Here is a 20,869-nt window from a genome sequence, read left to right as displayed (position 1 = left end):
GAATGTTTTATTTTTAATATTTATAGGTAGAATCTGTATTGAGACAGGGATTAACAATATTGACATGGTCATCTCTAACATTAGACAGTTTCTTTCAAGAAGTGGATTCAGTTATGAATATGTTTAATCAACTTTTAAAAAAGGTAGGTTCCTGATGATAGATAAATAAATATTTCTAATATTGTATACTTGATTTAGAATATTATGTTTTATAAATTTATCAAATCTGCTTAAAGGATAAGATTTTCATCTGAAAGTGAATCTCACTAAATTTTAAATATTTTTCATATATTTCATCTTTTGTTGTGCTGGATATTTATAAGATTTAGATTTTTTTGTTGATCATTTCCTCAAATTTAGAGGTATTTAATGTATAAAATAAGATTCACATAAAAATAATTTCATTAGCAATTTTAATTTCTTTTATTGGTTACATATTTTTTCTTATTTCTAACTGCCATCACCAAACATTATCTCAAATTGTTGTCTGAAATAATGCCCAACTTACAAATCTTTCCCCCCTACTTTTACTTTTTGTTATTTAGTGTTTTCAGTTGTGTCCCACTCTTCATGACACCATTTGAGGTTTTCTTGGCAAAGATACTGGAGTGATTTGTCATTTCCTTCTCTAGCTCATTTTATAGATGAAGAAATTGAAGCAAATAGAAATAAGGGAATTGCTGAAGATCACACAGCTAGTAAATATTTAAGGCTCGATTTGAACTCAGGAAGACTCAGTCCAGGCCTATTACTCTTATCTACTGTGCTCTTTCATGTACCTTGCAAAATTCCATCTCTTTCATGAAATCTACCTCAATTTTTTTGTCTTAGAGGAACTAGAAACAAATCATTAAAAATGTAAAGGGATTATGATAGTGCTTTTAAATTAATATTGAATATAATGGAAAAAAACACCAGATGTACATTATATTTAAAATCCTAGCTATGATTTCAGTCAGTGTGGGAACTCCTAGAATAGAAACTCCTATATTTCGTCTGAAACAGAAACTTAGCTCTGAAGGACTGAGACTGAAGATTTTATTTCATATTTGGCTTAGACATTTAATAACTGTGTTACTCTGGACAAATCACTCAGCTTTTGTTTGCCTCAGTGGTAAAATGGGGATAGGGATAGTATTTGCCTCTCAAGATTGTGAGAATCAAGTCAGATAATATTGTTAAGTGCTTAGCATAACACCTTTCCCTTTCCCTTCACATGCATTATGGTCTCCCAAGTGCTATCCAGGGGCACTTACAAAACTTGCTCATGGCTTCACAGCCAGTATATATCACAGTATGTATGTATCAGAGGCCTTAGGCTTCTTGATTTCAAGGTCAGTCCTCTATTCCCTAGGCCACATTTTCCACGGTTAACTTGTGTAGGTTGGAGTTAAATTATTTCAGTCCTTTTGTCCTGTTTTCTTACATGTAAAATGAGGTTGATTGACCATTATTTCTAAAGATTCCTCATTGCTCTAAGTCCTATGAAATAGCAATTCTGTGTTACCAAAATAATACTAGTAAAATCTCATTATAGCCTTATCCCATGCTATAATTTTGGTGTATGAATATGTAAGCAATAAATATCTAAAGAGAACAGGTGGAACTTTTGTTAGAAATGAAAAATAGCAGGAGACAAGGTTTAAAAAATAGGATGACCCATATGATAATGGGTCATATATGGGTCACACATTCATTTCTACCATGATAGTAATAAAGTGGGGTTAAATGTGTTTCTGCTTTTTACTCTACTTTGTAGCTTCTTTGGTGATATACTACTATAATGTATTTCCCGTGAATTTCTACATTAAGTTATAATCTGAACATTAAAAAATAGTACTAAAGAAGCCAAAAGTGTTTTATTAATGAGATCCCTCCCTTTTTAATAGGTCAATGACTTGTGTGAAATGCATATTGATGCAGTTCTAAAGGATATAGCAAAAACAGTATTAATTTCTCTGCCAGAAGGTGGTGCAACCAAAGTAGAAGATATGTTAACCCTCAATGAGGTAGGTATCTTTCTTACACAACACATTGTAAATCATATTAAATGAATGTAACTTTAGAAGGCAAAAATATAAACTTGCAATCCAAATTTTGAGTGTGAAATTGGCTGAAACTGCTTTCTTTATATCTTCAATGCCTGGCAAAATACTTAGTATACAACAGCCTCTTCACAAATGTTTGTGAAATTGGATGGGAAGGTAACAAGAATATGTCTCATTCTCTTGTACTTCCCTTTGCACTTCATTAAATTATCCAGTGTTTCTCACATTTCATTTACTTCCTTTTTCACCTCTTTTGACCAGCCATTTCAATTTATTTCCAAAATTTTTATCTTTTTGTTAGAAAAAACAAAATTATCTTAATATCTTATTGTATTTTTAATTTCCTCTTTGTTTTCTTTGCAACATTTTTTCTTCTAATGTGTGTTGATGTGATTCTGAATAAAGAAGACAAAACACTTCCCTTTTGTTCCTCTGAGGGCTAGAGAACTGCTAGAAGAGTTGACAGTTATGACTTTGATTGGAAATTTTTTAATGGTCTGACAATATGAAAAAGTTCCACTACTTTTCTCTCCAATAGAAATAATTGCAATTAAGTAAATTAGAAGTTAGTTATTAAAATAAAAAGAGCTACATAAATGTTAATTATTAGTAGTATTTAAAAAGAAGTATAAATTATGATTTTGTAGCAAGTATATCACATTCACACATATGAATAAATAAAAATATATTTCATTATTTAATAGCATTATACGAAGGAATGGGCTGACATATTGAACCATAAGAGTGGACATGTGGAAAAAGCTGTCCTTGAACTTCTGTCAATATTTGAGTCAATTTATGAAGTTACAGATACTAAGAAAATTTCAAAGCCAGTAACAGGTAATTAATCTCTAATGGTAAGAAAGAGAAATTCTGGGAATTGAGATTTTTGTATCATTTTTCCTTTACGATTTAACAATTTGCTAATCCTATTTTAGTTTGAAAGCTATAAATCTCATAAAATTGTAAACTCTCTAAGGATAAGTACCATTTTTGATACTTTTTTGTGTAATTATGCAAAATATTTCCACAATAGCCATTTCGCAAAAGAAAATGTAGACCAAAAAAAAAAAAAAAAAAAAAAAAAACAACCAAAACAACAAAAAAACAACAAATAAACCTAAGAAAAATAAACTTTAAAAAGTAAGCTTCAATCTGCTTCTATTCTTTTATCTGGAGGTGTATAGCATTTTTTCCCTCATAGTTCTTTGAAATTCTCTTGGATCATTGTATTACTGAGAATAACTAAGTCATTCACAGTTGATCATAATACAATTTTGATGAGACTGTGCACAATGTTTTTCTAGTTCTGCTCATTTCACTTTGCATCATTTCATGTCAGTCTTTCCAGGTTTTTGTGAAAACATCCTACTTATCATTCATTTCTTATATAGCATAATAGTATTCATCACAATCATCCACCACAACTTGTTCAGCCATTCCCTAATTGATTAGCATCTTCTCAATTTTCAAATGTGCTATTAAATGTTTTTTGTACCTATAGATTAGTTTACTTTTCTTCGATTTCTTTGGGATATAGGCCTTGTATTGGATCAAAGACTATACACTGTTTAATAGTTTGGGGATATAGTCCCAAATTGTTCTCTAACAGTGCATTAGTGGCCCAATTTTTTCATGAGCCCTCCCAATATTTGTCATTTTCCTTTTCTGTCATATAAGCTAATCTGATAGATGGATATTTTAAAGTTGTTTCAATTTTCATTTCTCTAATCATGAGTGATTTAGAGCATTTTTTTCATATGACTATCCAGAGTTTTGATTCTTTTGCAAACTGCTTGTTAATATCCTTTGACCATTTATCAATTAGGAAATATTTTCTTTTCTAATAGATTTAACTCAGTTCTATATGTATTTGGGAAATTAAGTCTTTATCAAACACTAAAATGAAATTTTCTCTCCAGTTTTCTGCTTTGTTTCTAATCTTGGCTGTATTGATTTTCTTTGTACAGTCTTTTAATTTGATGTAAACAGAATTAACCATCTTATATCCTATAATGTTCTCTGTTTCTTGATTGGTCATAATTCTTCTCTTATGCTCCAAGTCATTATTAATCAGAGAAATGCAAATTAAAACAACTCTGACATACTACTATATACCTGTCAGATTGGCTAAAATGATAGGGAAAGATAATGCGGAATGTGGGAAAACTGGGACACTGATACATTGTTGGTGGAATTGTGTACACATCCAGCCATTCTGGAGAGCGATTTGGAACTGTGCTCAAAAAGTTATCAAACTGATCCAGCAGTGTTACTACTGGGCTTATATCCCAATGAGATCTTAAAGAAGGGAAAGGGACCTGTATGTGCAAGAATGTTTGTGGCAGCCCTCTTTGTAGTGGCCAGAAACTGGAAACTTGAGTGGATGCCTATCAACTAGAAAATGGCTGTATAAATTGTGGTATATTAATATTATGAAATATTATTGTTCTGTAAGAAATGACCATCAGGATGATTTCAGAAAGACCTATGGAGAGACTTACATGAACTGATGCTGAGTGAAATGAGCAGGACCAGGAGATCATTATATACTTGAACAACAATACTATATGATGATCAATTCTGATGGAGGTGGCTCTCTTAAACAATGAGAAGAACCAAATCGGCTCCAATAGAGCAGTAATAAGTTGAACCAGCTACACCCAGCGAAAGAACTCTGGGAGATGACTATGAACCACTACATAGAATTCCCTACATAGAATTCCCAGTCCCTCTATTTTTGTCTGCTTGCATTTTTGATTTCCTTCATAGGCTAATTGTATATTATTTCAAGGTCCGATTCTTTTTGTACACCAAAATAACTATATGGACATGTATACATATATTGTATTTAACTTATACTTTAACATATTTAACATGTATTGGCAACCTGCCATCTGGGGGAGGGGATAGGGAGAAGGAGGGGAAAAGTTGGAACTTCCAAAAGGTTTTGCAATTGTCAATGCTAAAAAATTACCCATGCATATATCTTGTAAATAAAAAGCTATAATAAAAAATATAAAAAAAAATTCTTCTCTTATTAATAAATCTGACAGGTAAAATATTCTTTGTTCCTCTAATTTGCATATCTAATTTTATATCCAAACCATGTACTCATTTCAACTTTGTCTCAGTATACGGTGTGAGATTTTGGGCTATATCTAGTATTGCCAAATAACTCTTTAGTTTTCCCAGCAATTTTTTGTCAAATAGTGAGTTCTTGTCTTAAAGGTTGGATGTTTGGTTCTTTGGTCATTTATTCCTACATATTATGTACTTAATCTGTTCCACTGATCCACCACTCTGTTAGCCAGTACCAAATTGTTTTGATGAGTACTGCTTGGTAATACAATTTGAGGTCTGGTGAGGCTGAACCATCTTTTTCACATTTTTTTCATTGATTTTCTTTATGTTCTTGTCTTTTCGTTATTCCAGATGAATTTTGTTTCTGTTTTTTCTAGCTCCACAAAATGATTTTTTGGTAGTGTGATTGGTATAGCACTGAATAAGTAAATTAATTTATATAGAATTGGCATTTTTATTATTTTGACTTGGCCTACCTACCTATGAACAATTAATTAATATTTTTCCCCTTGTTTAGATCTGACTTTATGTATCTGATTTTTATGATATAATTCTGCAATCTCTTTGCTAGTGTTTTATTTAAATTTTTGCGTCAATATTCATTAGGGAGATTGGCCTATAATTTTCTTTCTCTGTTTTTACTCTATCTAGTTTAGGTATCAGTGCTATATTTGAAGTGTCAAAGAAATTTGGTAAAACTTCTTTGCCCACTTTTCTACATAGTTTAAATGGTATTGGAATGAATTGTTCTTTAAAGGTTTAGTAGAATCCATTTGTAAATCTATCTTGTCATAGGGATTTTTTCTTAAGGAGTTTATTTATGACTTTTCAATTTCTTTTTCTAAGATAATATTCTATTTTCTCTTTTGATAATTTGGGCCATTTATATTTTGTAAATATTTATGTATTTCACTGAGGTTTTAAGATTTATTGACATATACTTGAGTAATATGACTTCTGATAAATTGCTTTAATTTCTTTTTTGTTAATTTCATTTTTGATATTGTTAATTTGGCTTTTTAAAAATCAAATTAACCAATGGTTTATTGGAATTTTTTATAAAACTGCTTTTTAAAAAATTTTTTTATTAATTTTATAATTATAACATTTTTTGACAGTACATATGCATAGGTAATTTTTTACAACATTATCCCTTGTACTCCCTTCTATTCTGAATTTTCTCCTCCTTCCCTCTACCTCCTCCCCTAGATGGCAGGCATTCCTATACATATTAAGTATGTTATATAAACTAACTCCTACTTTTATTTATTTAGTGTTTTCATTAGTTTTAAAAATTAATCTCTCCTTTGATTTTTAGGATTTCCAATTTTGTATTTTATTGGGGATTTTTAATGTATTCTTTTTCTAGTTTTTCTTTTTTAATTGCATGCCCAATTCATTTATCTATTTTTCTGTATTGTATTGATGTAAGCATTTAGATATATACATTTTCCTTTAGGCATTGTTTTACCTAGATCTTATAAATTTTGATATGTTGTCTCATTGTTGTCATTCTCTTTAAATAAATTATTAGTTTTACAGTCTGTTTCTTCCTATAATTAACTTTTCCTATAAAAATTGGACGTTTATCCATTTCATGCATATATATTTTTTACTGATATTACTGCATTTCTTATAGTACCTTTGAACAAAATGTAATTTCCCTGCTTATCTTATTAAATTGGGTTTGTTTTTACTTTTTCTTTGTCTGAGTTCACGATGAAGCATAATAGAGTCTGTCTGTTCTGTCCCCTTATTTTCACTCTGCATGATTTTGTATTTCAAATGTGTTTCTTGGAAACAACATAATAGATTCTGAGTTTTAATTCATTCTCCTTTCTGGTTTCATTTTAAGGGTGGATTAAATCCTTTTACTTTCACAATTGTGATTATTAATTATGTAATTTTCTTCATTTCCTGTTATCTTCTCTCTCTTTTTACCCTTTCCTCAAAAAAAAATTTTTTTGGGGGGCTTTGGATTACTGTCTCCTTTAATCTTCCTCTCTTCTGTTAGCTTCCTTCTCTTTTTATCCTGTTACTATTTTCCTATAGGGTTTCTATATCATTATTTCCCATTTGAGCCAATTTTGATGAATGTAAGGTTTAAGATTTGTTCTCCATCTTACCCATCATTTCCTCTTCCATTCTAAACATTTCTTTTCATGCTTCTTTTATGTGAAATCATTTCCCCCGATTTTCCTCTTCTTTTTTCCTTTCTCACCCTTTCATTTTATTTTTTTGGAGATCATTTCAACATAATTGACTCATATCCATGTCCTATTATCTAAATATACTCCTAACTGCCCTAATATTGATAGATTTCTTAATAGTCATATCTATCATCTTCCCATATAGGAATATTAAAGTTTGACCTTATTAATTCCCTTATGATTTCTCTTTCATGCTTACCTTTTTATTATTCTCTTGTGAGTTTTTTGAAGGTTAGATCTAGCTCTATTGTTTGTTTGTTTTTTAATCAGGAATGCCTGAAAGTTCTCTATTGAATGTCTGTTTACATTGGTTGTAATCTTAGCTCCTTTGCCTTCTAGAATATACCTTCTGATCTTTTAATATGGAAGCTACTAATCCTCAACATGCTATTCTCACTGTGGTTCCAAAATATTAGATTTGTTTCTTTCTGGGTGCTTGTGATATTTTCTCCTTGACTGAGGAGCTCTAGAATTTAGCTACAATATTTCTGGGGATTTTCATTTTGGGATCCCTTTTAGGAAGTGATCAGTAAATGCTTTCAATTTATATTTTATACTTACATTTTATACAATTTATATTTTACACTTACAACTAAATAATAAAATTGCTTGAAAGATAATGCCTAGGTTCTTTTTATGGTCATTATTTTTAGATATTTTCTAATGAAATATTTTACATTTTCTTAAAGTTTTTTATTCTTTTGGATTTTTAAAAAATTGTTTCTTGGTGTTTCAAGGAATCAATATCCTCTGCTTGCACGGTTTAAATTTTTAATGAATTCTTTTCTTCAAAGAATTTTTGAACCCCTTTTTTTCTTCTAGTCAACTTGCTGAGTTCTTTTTTTCAGTAAAATTTACCATTTGGCCAAAGGTAATTTTAAGACATTCTTCTCATCATTGGAATTTTGTACTTTTAAAAAAATATTTAGCCAATTCTTTTTTTTTTTTAATATTACTTTCTTCAGTATTTTTGTGCCCCTATTTTTTTTTACCAACTGATGACTATTTTCATAAATTTCTTGCATCACTCTTATTTATTTTCCCAATTTTTCCTCTGTCTCCCTTATTCAGTTTGTTAATAGTATCCTATTTTTCCCGAGTAATATGCTAAGAAGATTTTGAATATTCATTTTTACAAGATTTTGAATACCAAATTTTACCCCCTCCCCTATTGTAAAGTTCTGTTATCTCTAGATTTTAGATCGTTCTTTGGGGGCAGATCTCTTGGGAGTTTCTGAAGAGGCAGCCTTGGCTTTAGTTCCAGTTCAATAATCCCAAAATGCAGCCAGGAGTTAAAAGTCAGGATCCTATATTGTGTCCTTCAAAGTCTTGAATCTTTTCCTGTCAGAATGTCTCCAGCCAGCTTCAGTCTCTAGCTCCCTCTGAATCCAAAGCCTCCAGCCAGCACAAAGGTAGACGTGGGAATGAATCAGACTCTGCCTCCAAGAGTGTGGGATTGTGGGTTTCCCAGAATTCAATCCCAATTATAAATCTCCCAAAAGTCCATGAGCAGGCTTTTCTTTTAGACTTGTGAATCTGCTCTTGTCCAAGAGTCCCCAGCCAGCACCACAGTAGAATCTTGAATGACTCCTCCTTCCTAAATCCTGGCTCCTTATATCCTCCCAGAGAATGGGCTTGTGGATACTCCATGGGCTTGTGGGAACTCCTTACAACCAGTGAGCAAACTCCTTTTAAAGGTGTAAATACCTTTAAAGGTTTGAAGGTGTGAACTCTGAGCTAGAGAATTGTTAAGTACTGATTTTGTACCTGGTAAGGATTCTAACACCTTCCATCCTCTCTTTTTCTTGAAGGTGGTAAGTAGTTGGATACAGTTTGTGTGTATTATGTGTGTGTGTGTGTGGATATGTGTATAATCATGCTATCAACATATTTCCATTTTAGTCAAAGTTTGTGCAGAAGAAACATATTAAAATAAAAAATTCACAAGAAAGACTAAATGGAAAAATATACTTTTATTGTTCTGAGACTATCAGTTCTTTACTTGGTTATAGATAACATTTTCCTTTGTGAGTGTTTTGTACTTGTCTTGGATCAGATTTGCTGGGAAGAGCTGAGTCAGTCATAATAGTTCATTACACCATTCTGATGATACTGTGTACAATGTTTTCCTGGTTCTGCTTATTTATGTTTACATACATTCATTTAAAATTTTTTCTAAAATCTGTTAATCATTTCTAACTGCACAATAGTATTCTACACATTCATACACCATAGCTTGTCTAGTTATTCCCCAATTAACGGGCATTCCCTCAGTTTCCACAAAAAAAGCTACTATGAATATTTTTGCACACATATATCTTTTCCTCTTTCTATGATCTCTTGGGGATCCAGACCTAGTAGTGGTATTGGTGGATCAAAGGTAGGATTGCCCTTTGGACATAGTATCAAATTTCTTTCCAGAATGGTTGGATCAGTTAACAACTATGTTAACAGTTCATTAGTGTCAATTTTCCCACATCTCCAAAATTTATCACTTTCCTATTTTGTCATCTTGTCTAATGTTGATAGATGTTAGATAGTATCTCAGAGTTGTTTTTAGTTGGATTTCTCTGATCAAAAGTGATTTAGAGCATCTTTTTCTTATGACTATTGACTTATGACTAATGACTTATGACTAATTTCTTCTTCTGAAAACTGCCTGTTCATATCCATTGAACATTTATCAATTGGAGCATGACTAATATTCTCTCTAAAATGTAATGTTCTCTTTTGAGGTTTTCTTGGGGTCTCTGGGAGCAGCCTTCCTTTCAATTCAGTAATCACCACATAAGTAGCCAGGGGTTAAAGTCCAAATCTGTCATTGTCTCCTTCAAAGTCTTGTCTCCTTCACTTAGGGCATGGCTAGTTTTTCTGGAGGCCTATCTATCTCCTTGGTTCTGAGAGCTTGAGCTCCCGCCTGCCTTCTCTGGCTTCTGAATCTCCCCAACTTCCAAGTACTTGTGCTTCAGCCTCCAGCCACATCAAAGGTGGAAAATGGAATGAATCTATCTCAGTCTCTAGTGTTCTAGTTTATATGCTATGCGCTGAGTATATTATATCACTAGGAAACCATTATTTGTTGTAGGATTAAATCAATGCTAAACTAAATTTAACCAATGTCTCTTCAGTTCCACTTAGTACCTTGTTTCAAGTTCTGGCCCATAACATCTCCTTATAGGATTAAATCAATCATACTGAACTATGCTAAATTAGATAACTATTGTCTTTATCAATACCATTGACTTAGTACCTTGTAAGAATCCTTTGTTTCAAGTTCAGAGTTCTAGCCCATAACAGTAATCCTCTTTATATATTTGAGAAAACTGGCCTATTCTAAATATTTCCATTTCTTTTTCTTCTCTTTTAGCTAATATATCCAGTATTGTATTGAGTAATGGTGAACATCCTTGAATTACCCCCTGATTTTATTGGGACAGCTTCTAGATTATCTCCATTATAGATAATGTTTGTTAATGCTTTTAGATAGATACTGCTTGACATTTTAAGGGATTCTCCCTTTATTTTTAGTCTCTCTAGTGTTTAAATAGGAATGGGTGCTGTATTTTGTCAAACAAACAAACAAAATTTTGTCAATTTTTCAACATCTATTGAGATAATCATCTAAATTCTGTGGTTTTCTTATTGATATGATAAATTATGTTAATTTTGTTCTAATATTGAACCAATCCTATATTGCTGGTATAAATCCCACCTTGTCATAGAATATGATCCTTGTGATATATTACTGTAATTGCCTTGCTAGTATTTGTTCAAAATTTTTGCGTAAATATTCATTAGGGAAATTGGTCTGTAATTTTTTTTTTTTCTCTGTTTTAGCTCTTCCTGGTTTAGGTATTAGTATCATAATTGGGTCACAAAAGGAATTTGGTAAGACTCCTTCACCTATATTTCCAAATAGTTTACATAGTATTGTAATTAAATGCTCTTTAAATGTTTGGTAGAATTCACACTTGAATCCATCTATACCTGGGAATTTTTTCCTAGGGAGTTCATTAATGGCCTGTTCCCTTTCTTTTTCTAAATTAGGGTTGCTTACGCTTTCTACTTTCTGATGTGTTCATCTGTGTAATTTACATTTTCATAAATATTTATTAATTTTACTGAGATCATCAGATTTGTTGACATGTAATTTGATAAAATAGTTCCTATATAATTGCTTTAATTTATTCATTGGTAGTGATTTCACCCTTTTAAAATTTTTGTTACTGGATATTTGGTTTTCTTCTCTCTTTTTAAAAAATTAACCAATTTAAAAATTAATCTGTTTTGTTGGTTTTTTTTTCATAAAACTTGTTCCTGGATTTCTAAACTTTTAGTTTTATTAACCTCATCTTTTATTTTCAGGATTTCTAATTTGATGCTCAATTGGAGATTTTAAATTTGTTATTCTTCAAGTTTTCTTAGGTGCACACTCAAATTTTTGATGTTTTTTTCCCCCATTTTATTGATATAAGAATTTAGAGAAATACATTTTCCCCTAGATACTGCTTTGGGTTTGGTATGTAATGTCATTGTTGTCATTCTCTATATTGGAATTGTTTCTATGTTTTTTTGTTTGTTTGTTTTTTCTTGATTCTTTAGGATTAGATTATTTAGTTTCCAGTTGATTTTTAATTTTATCTTTTTATTGTCCTTTGTTGAATGTAATTTTTATTACATTGTGATTTGAAAAGAATACATTTAGTATTTCTGCTCTTCTGCATTCGATTTAGAGGTTTTTATGCCTTATAGCATGGTGTATTTTTGTGTCATGTGATGCTGAGAAAAAAAGGTACATTACTGTTCGTTCCCTTCGGTTTTCTCCACAGGTCTGTCATGTATAAGTTTTCTGATAAGCTATTTACCTTCTTAGTTTTTTCCTTGCTTATTTTTTGATTAGGCTTACTGAATTTTGAGAGGAGTTGAGGTTCCTCACTAGTATAGTTTTGCTGTTTATTTCTTCTTTAATTTATTTCTTTATGAATTCAAATGCTGTTTAGTATTGATATTGCTTCATTGTCTATTGTACCTTTTAGCAAGATGAGGTTTCCTTTCTTATCTCATTTAATTCGGTTGATTTTTGCTTTTACTCCATCTGAGAATAGGATTGCCAGCCCTCATTCTTTTTTTTTTTTTTTTTCTTTTTAACTCCAGGAAAGCATAAGAGATTCTGCTCTAGCCCCTTACCTTTGCTCTGTGTGTGTCTCTCTGCCCCTTGTAAACAGTATATTGTAGTTTTCTGTTTGTTGCTCTACTCTGTTATCTGTTTCCATTTTACAGGAGAGTTCATTCCATTAACATTCATGGTTATAATTACTGCCTGTGTATTTCTCTCCATAATCTTCCTCCTGTTTTTCCTCTTTCTCTCTTTCCTTCCTCACCAGTGTTTTGCTTCTGTCTACCACTTTTCCTAAGCTGCTCTCACTTCTGTAAGTCCCACGTACCTCTCTCACCCCACTTAATCTCCTTTCATTCTACTTTCCTGTCAGATAATATTGATCTCTATATTTAACTAATTGTGTATATTATTCCTTCTTTGAGTAAATACATATGAGAGTAAGGTTCCAGTGATGCTCATCACCTGCCCTTCTTTTTCTCCACTATAATAGGCCTTTTGCATTTCTTCATGTAAAAATTTACACCATTCTACTGCTCCCTTACTTCTGCATCCAGTGTACTCATCTTTCTCATCTCTAAATTCTATTTTATGTCATTCTTTCTACTTCACCTTATACCAGTGCCTTCTGGTATATAGGAATATACATATTCTTTTTCACTGTAGTCTTTGAGAATGAAGGACAGAAGAATGACGAAGCATTTATGTCTTGTCTTAATCTTCCCTGTCACGATAATGTATTACTGTGATCAGGTTCTTGTTAGTTGTTTTTTTCTGATTTTTTTCTAGTCTATTTCATGACTTTTAACTTTTATATTAAAGTTGTGTTATGCTCCCAGGGTACACAGGTTACTGTCCCAAGCTTTAGGACTTTTTTACTGTTCTCTTCAGAGTTAGCTCTAGGGGTCTGTAGATTGTTTTTTTTTGTTTTTTTTTTTTTTTTAAAGGCTGGGGTTAAGTGACTTGCCCAGGGTCACACAGCTAGGAAGTGTTAAGAGTCTGAGATCAGATTTGAACTCGGGTCCTCCAGAATTCAAGGCTGGTGCTCTATCCACTGCGCCACCTAGCTGCCCCTGGGTCTGTAGATTGTTGATGCTTCCAAGGTAATTTGATCTAAGGATAAATGTGTTCATTTTTGCATTCTTGTTTTTTTATTTTTTTATTTTTCTGAGGCTGGGGTTAAGTGACTTGCCCAGGGTCACACAGCTAGGAAGTGTTAAGTGTCTGAGATCAGATTTGAACTCGGGTCCTCCTGAATTCAAGGTTGGTGCTCTATCCACTGTGCCACCTAGCTGCCCCTAAATGTGATCATTTTGGCTTGTACTCTGGTCTTTACTCCTGCAGGACCTATGACTATGACCAGGTCCCTGCTCTTCTGCTGTCATGGCTTCTAGTGTTCCCCATTTTATTTGCCCATGAGCAACTATATATTCTTCTTTGTCCTGGAACCACAACCAGGTTTACTGCTCCCCTACATCTGCAAATGCTCTCTCTCCTTTTGGCCCTGGGACTGTGACCTGGAACTGTAATTTGGAACAGATTTTGAACCTGGTGCCAAAAAAAAGGTCCCTTGTAATCTCCTTCTGATCTATTGTCCAATCATCCCCTCCCTCACTATCTGTGGACTGAAAATGCCTAAAGCTGCTACCAATGCACCTGCCTCCTAGGCCTATGCCTTGGCTTAGTCTGCACTTGAAGTCTTTGCTGTGCTTGAAGTCTGACCCTTCACTAGAAACATCTAGTGAAACATCTTTCCAGTTGACACCTCCCAAGTTGTCTTGAACTGGAAAACATTATTTAAAATTTTTATATTTGATTTGAGGCATTATTTTAATTGTTTGGAAGGTAATTTGGAATAGCTCAACTGATTATTTCTTGATTCTACCATCTTGGCTTCATCTCTGATAGTCCCATTTTTAAGTCTCTTATTTCTGCACAAATAAATGCCTAGTAAATATTTTTGCCTTAATGATTTCCTCAAGACAAATTTCTAAAAAAGTTGAATTCTCATAATTGTTCTTCCTCCAAACACAGAAGAGCTCTCCTGACATATATATATATGTATATATTTATACACATATATGTATACATATATATATATGCCATCTAATGGCCATTTTTAATGTATACTCTCATTTGGTCATCCTATCTAGCTTCACTGATCACTATGAGATAAGCCCTGAATATCTGTCTTCTACAGCTCCACTTACATATTCTCTATTTTATGTTGAATCTTCTGCCAGCCCATTAAACTCAGCATGTCTGAAATGAAATTTGTCATCTTTTCCCCTAAATATGTTCTTTCATCAATTTTTCCCATTTTTGTTAATGACACCTCCATCTTACTAATCATCCAGGAGTCCTTTACTCTTTTCTCTCCCTAATAACACAGATGCAATTAGTTCCCAAGATATTTATCACACCTGGCATTTTGATTTCAGTCACATCACAGTCATGCAAGTTTAGCTTTTCATTTTCTTTCCCTTAAGCTGTTTTAATAATTTTAATTAGTCTTCTACTTCCAGTATCACCCTTAGTTAGTCATTCTACATCATTTGCTTGTGAAATCTTCCTTAATGCACCACTATTGTCATGTTCTGCCCTATTCAAAAGCTGAAGTCACAGGGCACTAATACATTGTTGATAGAGTTGTGAACTGATCCAACCTTTCTGGAGAGCAATTTGGAACTATGCCCAAAGGGCTTTCAAATTGTGCATACCCTTTAATCCAGCAATGTCTCTATTGGGCCTCTATCACAAAGAGATTATAAAAGAAGGAAAAGGACACACATGTGCAAAAATATTTGTAGCAGCTCTTTTTGTAGTGGCAAGAAACTGGAAACTGAGTGGATGCCCATCAGTTGGGGGATGGCTGATAAGTTATATGAATGTTTACAATATTTTTATTCTGTAAGAAATGATCAGCAGGAGAATTTCAGAGAAGCCTGAAGAGACTTACATGTACTAATGCTAAGTGAAATGAGCAGAACCAGGAGATCATCAGATACAACAACTGGATTATGTGATCAACTATGATGGACTTGTCTCTCTTCAATAGTGAGGTGATTTAGGCCAATTCCAATAGACTTATGGAGACAGCCATCTGTATATAGAGAGAGGACTATTGGGACTGAATGTAGATCACAACCTAGTATTTTCATTTTTTGTTGTTTGCTTGCTTTTTTCTGATTTTTCCTTTTTTGATCTGATTTTTCTTGTGCAATTTGATAAATGTGGAAGTATATATAGAAGAATTGCTCATATTTAACATATATTGCATTATTTGCTGTCCAGGAAAGAGGCTTGGGGGAAGGGAGGGAGAAAAATTTAGAACACAAGATTTTTGAAGGGTGAATGTTGAAAACTATCTTTGCATAAATTTTGAAAATTAAAGGCTGCTATTGAAAAAAATCCTGGAGTTGTTTTCCCATTGTCTGCTCAGTAAAATAGAAACTTTTGGTCTTGGTTAACAGAATCTTCCATGATCTGGCTTCTGAGTTACCTCCCTTATGTGATTCATTTTTTAATCAAACTAGAACATTTTCTGTTCTCCAGCTAATTATTCCCTTTCCCAAATTTGTGATTTTGCTTCATGTTTGATACAGATGCCACCCTCATATTTGTTGTTCTTCCTTTCCTTTGAGACCCAATTTGAGTCATATATGAGTTAAAATGTGAAAGCTTTCCATGACTACCCTATCTTTCTTCCACTTCCTTCCCTGCCTTCCATCACCACCACCAATCCCCATCTCAGAGGATGAGTGTTATGTTATGAGTCCCAAATTTTTTCAATTACTTTATCTGGACCTCTTCTTTTGATTTATTCCATTGTTCCTAGGATTTCTGTCATTAGTTTATAAACTCTTTTAAGAGCAGGATCTCTGACATAAATATACCTTGCATATGGAAAACCCTAAGAAAACATTTGAAGAAAAATTGAGTTCCCTGCAGCTTTCCATTTAAGAAAGCTCATTACTGTTTTATAGTTTTGACTAAAACTGTACAACTTTTGCATATTTTTTATTTCTGTATGTTTGTTGCTCTAATGTTTCTTATTTAATGGCTATATTTAATGACTAATTTTTTGTGTGTGCAGTTATTGGGACTATAAGATTAATGCATGAGGCATGTTTTAAGGCATGAATCCTCACTTATTCTTAACGTTGATGAATTTAATTTTGTTCATAAAGACAATGTTTTGAGAAAATTTTCCTCTAAATAGTGTATTCCTAAACATTTCACTAGATTCAGAGGATGTAGCTAAACAGTAGAATTTAAGGAATCATGTATTAGAAAGTTTACTTTCCATTAGAAAGATTCAGACTACAATGTGAATTTTAAAAAGAAAAAAAATTAGCCTAAATTTGTCCTTATCTTGTGATCTTATAGTCTGGCTTTTGAACACTTTTAGTATAAGCCAGAGTCCAAGATGATTGGCACAGGTTCCCTCATTTCCATAAATTGACCAGAGAAATGAGGAATAGCTTTTACTCTCAATCAAATAGGTCAAATAGATTGATCTAGAGTTTTTACCTGAATCTACAGGAGGTAAAATATAGGCTCCAGAGGAGAATGTGATTTCTCCGGGTTTACTTAGTAAAGATCAAATGTCTTTGTTCAGCATTCAGTGCCTTTCACAATAAGACACCATCCAAGCTTTCTAGCTTTATGTATATATTTTTCCTCACCTTCTACAAAAGTCCTGCTAAAAAATCTTTTTTGTAGTATGAAAATGATACCAAGTTCTTTAAGAATATTCTTATTCTAGTAGAAAATAGAAGTTAGTAAGCCTCTGACAAATTTTGTCAAGCTACAAAAGCTTTGAATATGGTCATAATAGTCTAAGTGGTCTTAGGGCCATTAAAAGCTTTGCAAAATTTTTCAAAGGTAAAACAATTTGCTCTAATATTTATATTGTAGACATAACTTAATGTTCTTTTTTAAAAATATATTATTGTTTTAAAATTTTTTCCTTTTTAAAAATTTTTCCTCAAGATTTTGAACTTTTAAAAAATGTCATATATGAATTAGCTCAATTTTGATATTTAGTATATATTACTATTTGGTTTGTCTTTTAAGAATTATTTACTTAATTTAGCCAGCTTTCCAACAAAAATAGCAAAATCATAGGACTCTTAACTCTGTTAACTTCAGAAAACCACCACAAAAATCCCTACAATTCTAAAGATCCCCTTGGGGAACTTTTCAAAGATTAAATAATAAGTAATACTTTAACAGGATAAATTTATTAGAAAGAATATGAAAATTAGAGTGTATTGAAAGGTATAAAATATACTGTTCCATGGCCACCATTAGGCAATTACACAATGATAAAGAATTTATTTCAGTGCTGGAATAATAGAGTTATATAATATTCTGAGATTGATTTTTGCCTCAGGTCCCTCATTTGGATACAGGGTGTCCAAGTCTTAGTGCAATTTCAAATTATTAGAGCTTGAAAAACCCTATGACTCTAATTTACATACCTTTCAGGAAAATAGGTTCAAGTTTTGAGACTCTGGAAACACCCTAAATACTCTTGTAGTATATGTCACATCTCCCAAACAGTATAATACTCCCCTGTGAAGACTGAATTGCTCTTCCAAAAGGTATTTTAGTGATAATCAAATTTAACACCAGAGAAGACAAAGAAAAACACCCCCAGACCATCAATTGCAATTATCTCAAAGTCTTAACAGTTGTCATCATTTCCTTTTATACATGGTACTGTAACTTGACTAAAGGTTTGGTTGGTTTAACAAGCTATTCAAAAACTGAAAGCAGCTGGTTCAAATACACTGCATATGGGTGGTATATTTTAAATTTATTTTGACTCAGCAACTGTGGCCCCAGGGTTGTTGTGAGGGCTGAGGGAACATGATGCTAATAATTTATGATAGACTCAGGTATGTGGTAAGAAATAGAGACTAAGCTTTCTTTCCATCATCCATCATAATTTGGACATCTCATATGGGAAAATTATGTAAGTATTAATTTTAACATAGGAACTTGGTTTTATAATATATAGTAACGTTCTGTGTAATTTTTGTTAAATATTTTTACTTTTAGAACCACGTAAACATGTGGCTTTTGGAACTCCTGGAGAAGATACTGAAATTGTTGAGCCTGAAACTAAGGAAACTGAAGAAAATGAAAAGGAAGATGAATTTAAAAAGGTATTCATTGATAAGTAAATTCATAGTTTTATAGAATTTTAAAATTCTTGGACTGGAAGATCTTTATTTGAACAGAATAGAAACAGAGCAGGTGAATGGGGCTTCTATATTTTCCCAGGGGGGAAAAAAAAAACACCAAAGTCTGCACAGGTTCACAATGTATGATACATTTGTTAATATAAACATCCCCCAACAGTGTAAGGAAAAGTTATCTCTTATATAATAACAGGCTCTGAAAGGGATAAAAAAAAGACCTATAGAATACACTACTGTGCAATGTGGATGTGAGGATAGAGAATATATAATGTCTTGGTAAAGGAGTCATGGAGATTGGTATGGAAAGGTGAAAATATGTTATAAAAAGCTCTATGGAATTACTCAGATAATTTTATTGCACTAGAGTTTTGCTACATAAAATCTTTTTTTAGAATAAGCTATAAAAGGGGTAGTGAGGTAGTGCAGTAGATAGAGTATGTACCAGCCTTGGCTTCAGGAGGATGTGAGTTCAAATTTGGCTTTAGCTATGTAATCTTGAGCAAGTCACTTAAGTCAAATTGTTTCATTTAAAAAAGAAAAGAAAAGAAATAATCTATAAAAATAGACTTAGTTTTGTCTTTTGTCAATCCTAATAAATATGTTTTGGGTAATAGTTCATAAACTAAATTATAAAATCTTAAGTGAGAATAACAGTTCCAAATGAAGAGAGGAAAGGTTGAATTTCATACAATAGTCCCATGAATCATCCTTACCCTGTCCCATCCTTTAATGTGTGGCAAGTTCCACATGAGTCAATAGTGTGAACATGAGAGAACCACTGCCCGCCCCCCCCCCCCCAGTAACATGAACTTATGCTGCATCAATTGAAGCATAGTGTCCAAAACAAGGGAAATAATAGTTTTTCTATGCTGTGATTTGTTAAATACACAGCTAGAGTATTATATTTAGTCCTGGATACAAAATTAAGGTAGATATGGACTTAAAGCATTTACTTTTTGAAGGCCTATAATTTAAATAAGTTTTTCTTGACCCAGAACTAGAATAATTGGGTAGAAGTTAGAGAGGAAAGTTCAGGGTTCATAGAATGAATTTTTTTTCAACTAAAGCTAATACAGTGAAGAATGTACTATTGCAGAAGGCAATTGGTTCTCTCTTATTGTAAATCTCAAAAGACTTGAGTATTATTTAACAATAATATTTTAAAAGACAAGTGTTGGACTACATGGCCTCTAAAGTTCCTTCTGAGTCTCTGTGATCCTGTGTTTATGTGAATATTCCCTTCCTTATATTATATCCTCTCTTTGTTTTTATGATGCTGTACATAATTTTCTTTTCACTAAAACCCTCCATCACTATTTTCACTTGCTAGTTTTCTCTTCTTTTCTCCACTAAAATATGGGTCTCATCAGGGTTCTGTCATGAGGTCACCTCTGCATTCTTTTCCCTGAAACAACCTTGCCTTCATTTTTTCTCTCTTTGCAATCTACTCTATATCTATATTCTTATCCCTGCTTTATTCTGAGTTCCATTCATATATTTTCAACTACTATATATTTTCAAGACATCTAAATTTGAGTGACCTATTGGTATCTCAAACTCAATGTCTGAAACTGAATTCCTCTTCTCTACCTCTCACAAAACAAAACAAACAAACTCTCGGGGGCGGGGGGGAGACAACAAAAACCTGTTCTTCTCCTTTAATTTCTACATATCTTCCTCATCATTCAGGCTTGAAATTTCAGGACTTTTCTTTGACTCTACTTCCTTATACACTCTCAGCTGATTTCCCTTTCCTGTTGATTCCTCCTTAGTAATAGATTGCTTCATTGACCCATAACTATATGAGAGTACAGGCACAGTTTTAGCAGTGTTACTTTTTGGCAGCCTTGATGAACTTTATCCTATAATAATAATGGTAGTAATATGTCTCAATAGTAATAATAATTATGATGATAGTAATGATAATAGTTTTTAGATAGTGTTTTAAGATTTGCCAAGCAATTTTTTCACAGCCATCCTGTAAGATAAATGCTATTACTATGCTCATTTTTTAGTACTGAAAGTCCAAGAAGATAAGTTGACTTTAAGAATCATACAACTAATAAGAATCTGAGACAAGAATAAAACTCAAATCCAGCACTGGTAGAACAGGGAAGGGCAGAATTCAAGGTCTAGCAATCAAAAGTTTTTGTTGTTCCTGACAATCAGTTTGAGCATTCTGTTGGAGGCTTGGCACAA

The 20,869-nt window shown here is 32.5% G+C and overlaps 1 protein-coding gene across 1 annotated transcript in view; it reads left to right on the top strand.

The window, feature by feature from the left end:
* The window catches only part of DNAH8 (dynein axonemal heavy chain 8), a 408,086-nt gene that overhangs the window by 113,154 nt on the left and 274,063 nt on the right, over positions 1-20,869 (top strand). The window contains exons 20-23 of the mRNA XM_074311023.1: positions 27-143; positions 1,890-2,009; positions 2,753-2,888; positions 18,528-18,634. Of these exons, the coding sequence (XP_074167124.1) occupies positions 27-143; positions 1,890-2,009; positions 2,753-2,888; positions 18,528-18,634 (480 nt within the window). The remainder of the gene's footprint in view (positions 1-26; positions 144-1,889; positions 2,010-2,752; positions 2,889-18,527; positions 18,635-20,869) is intronic.

The sequence above is a fragment of the Sminthopsis crassicaudata genome, chromosome 4 (genome assembly GCF_048593235.1).
Source record: "Sminthopsis crassicaudata isolate SCR6 chromosome 4, ASM4859323v1, whole genome shotgun sequence".
Lineage (NCBI taxonomy): Eukaryota > Metazoa > Chordata > Mammalia > Dasyuromorphia > Dasyuridae > Sminthopsis > Sminthopsis crassicaudata.
This window is presented reverse-complemented; position numbering and strand designations above follow the sequence as displayed.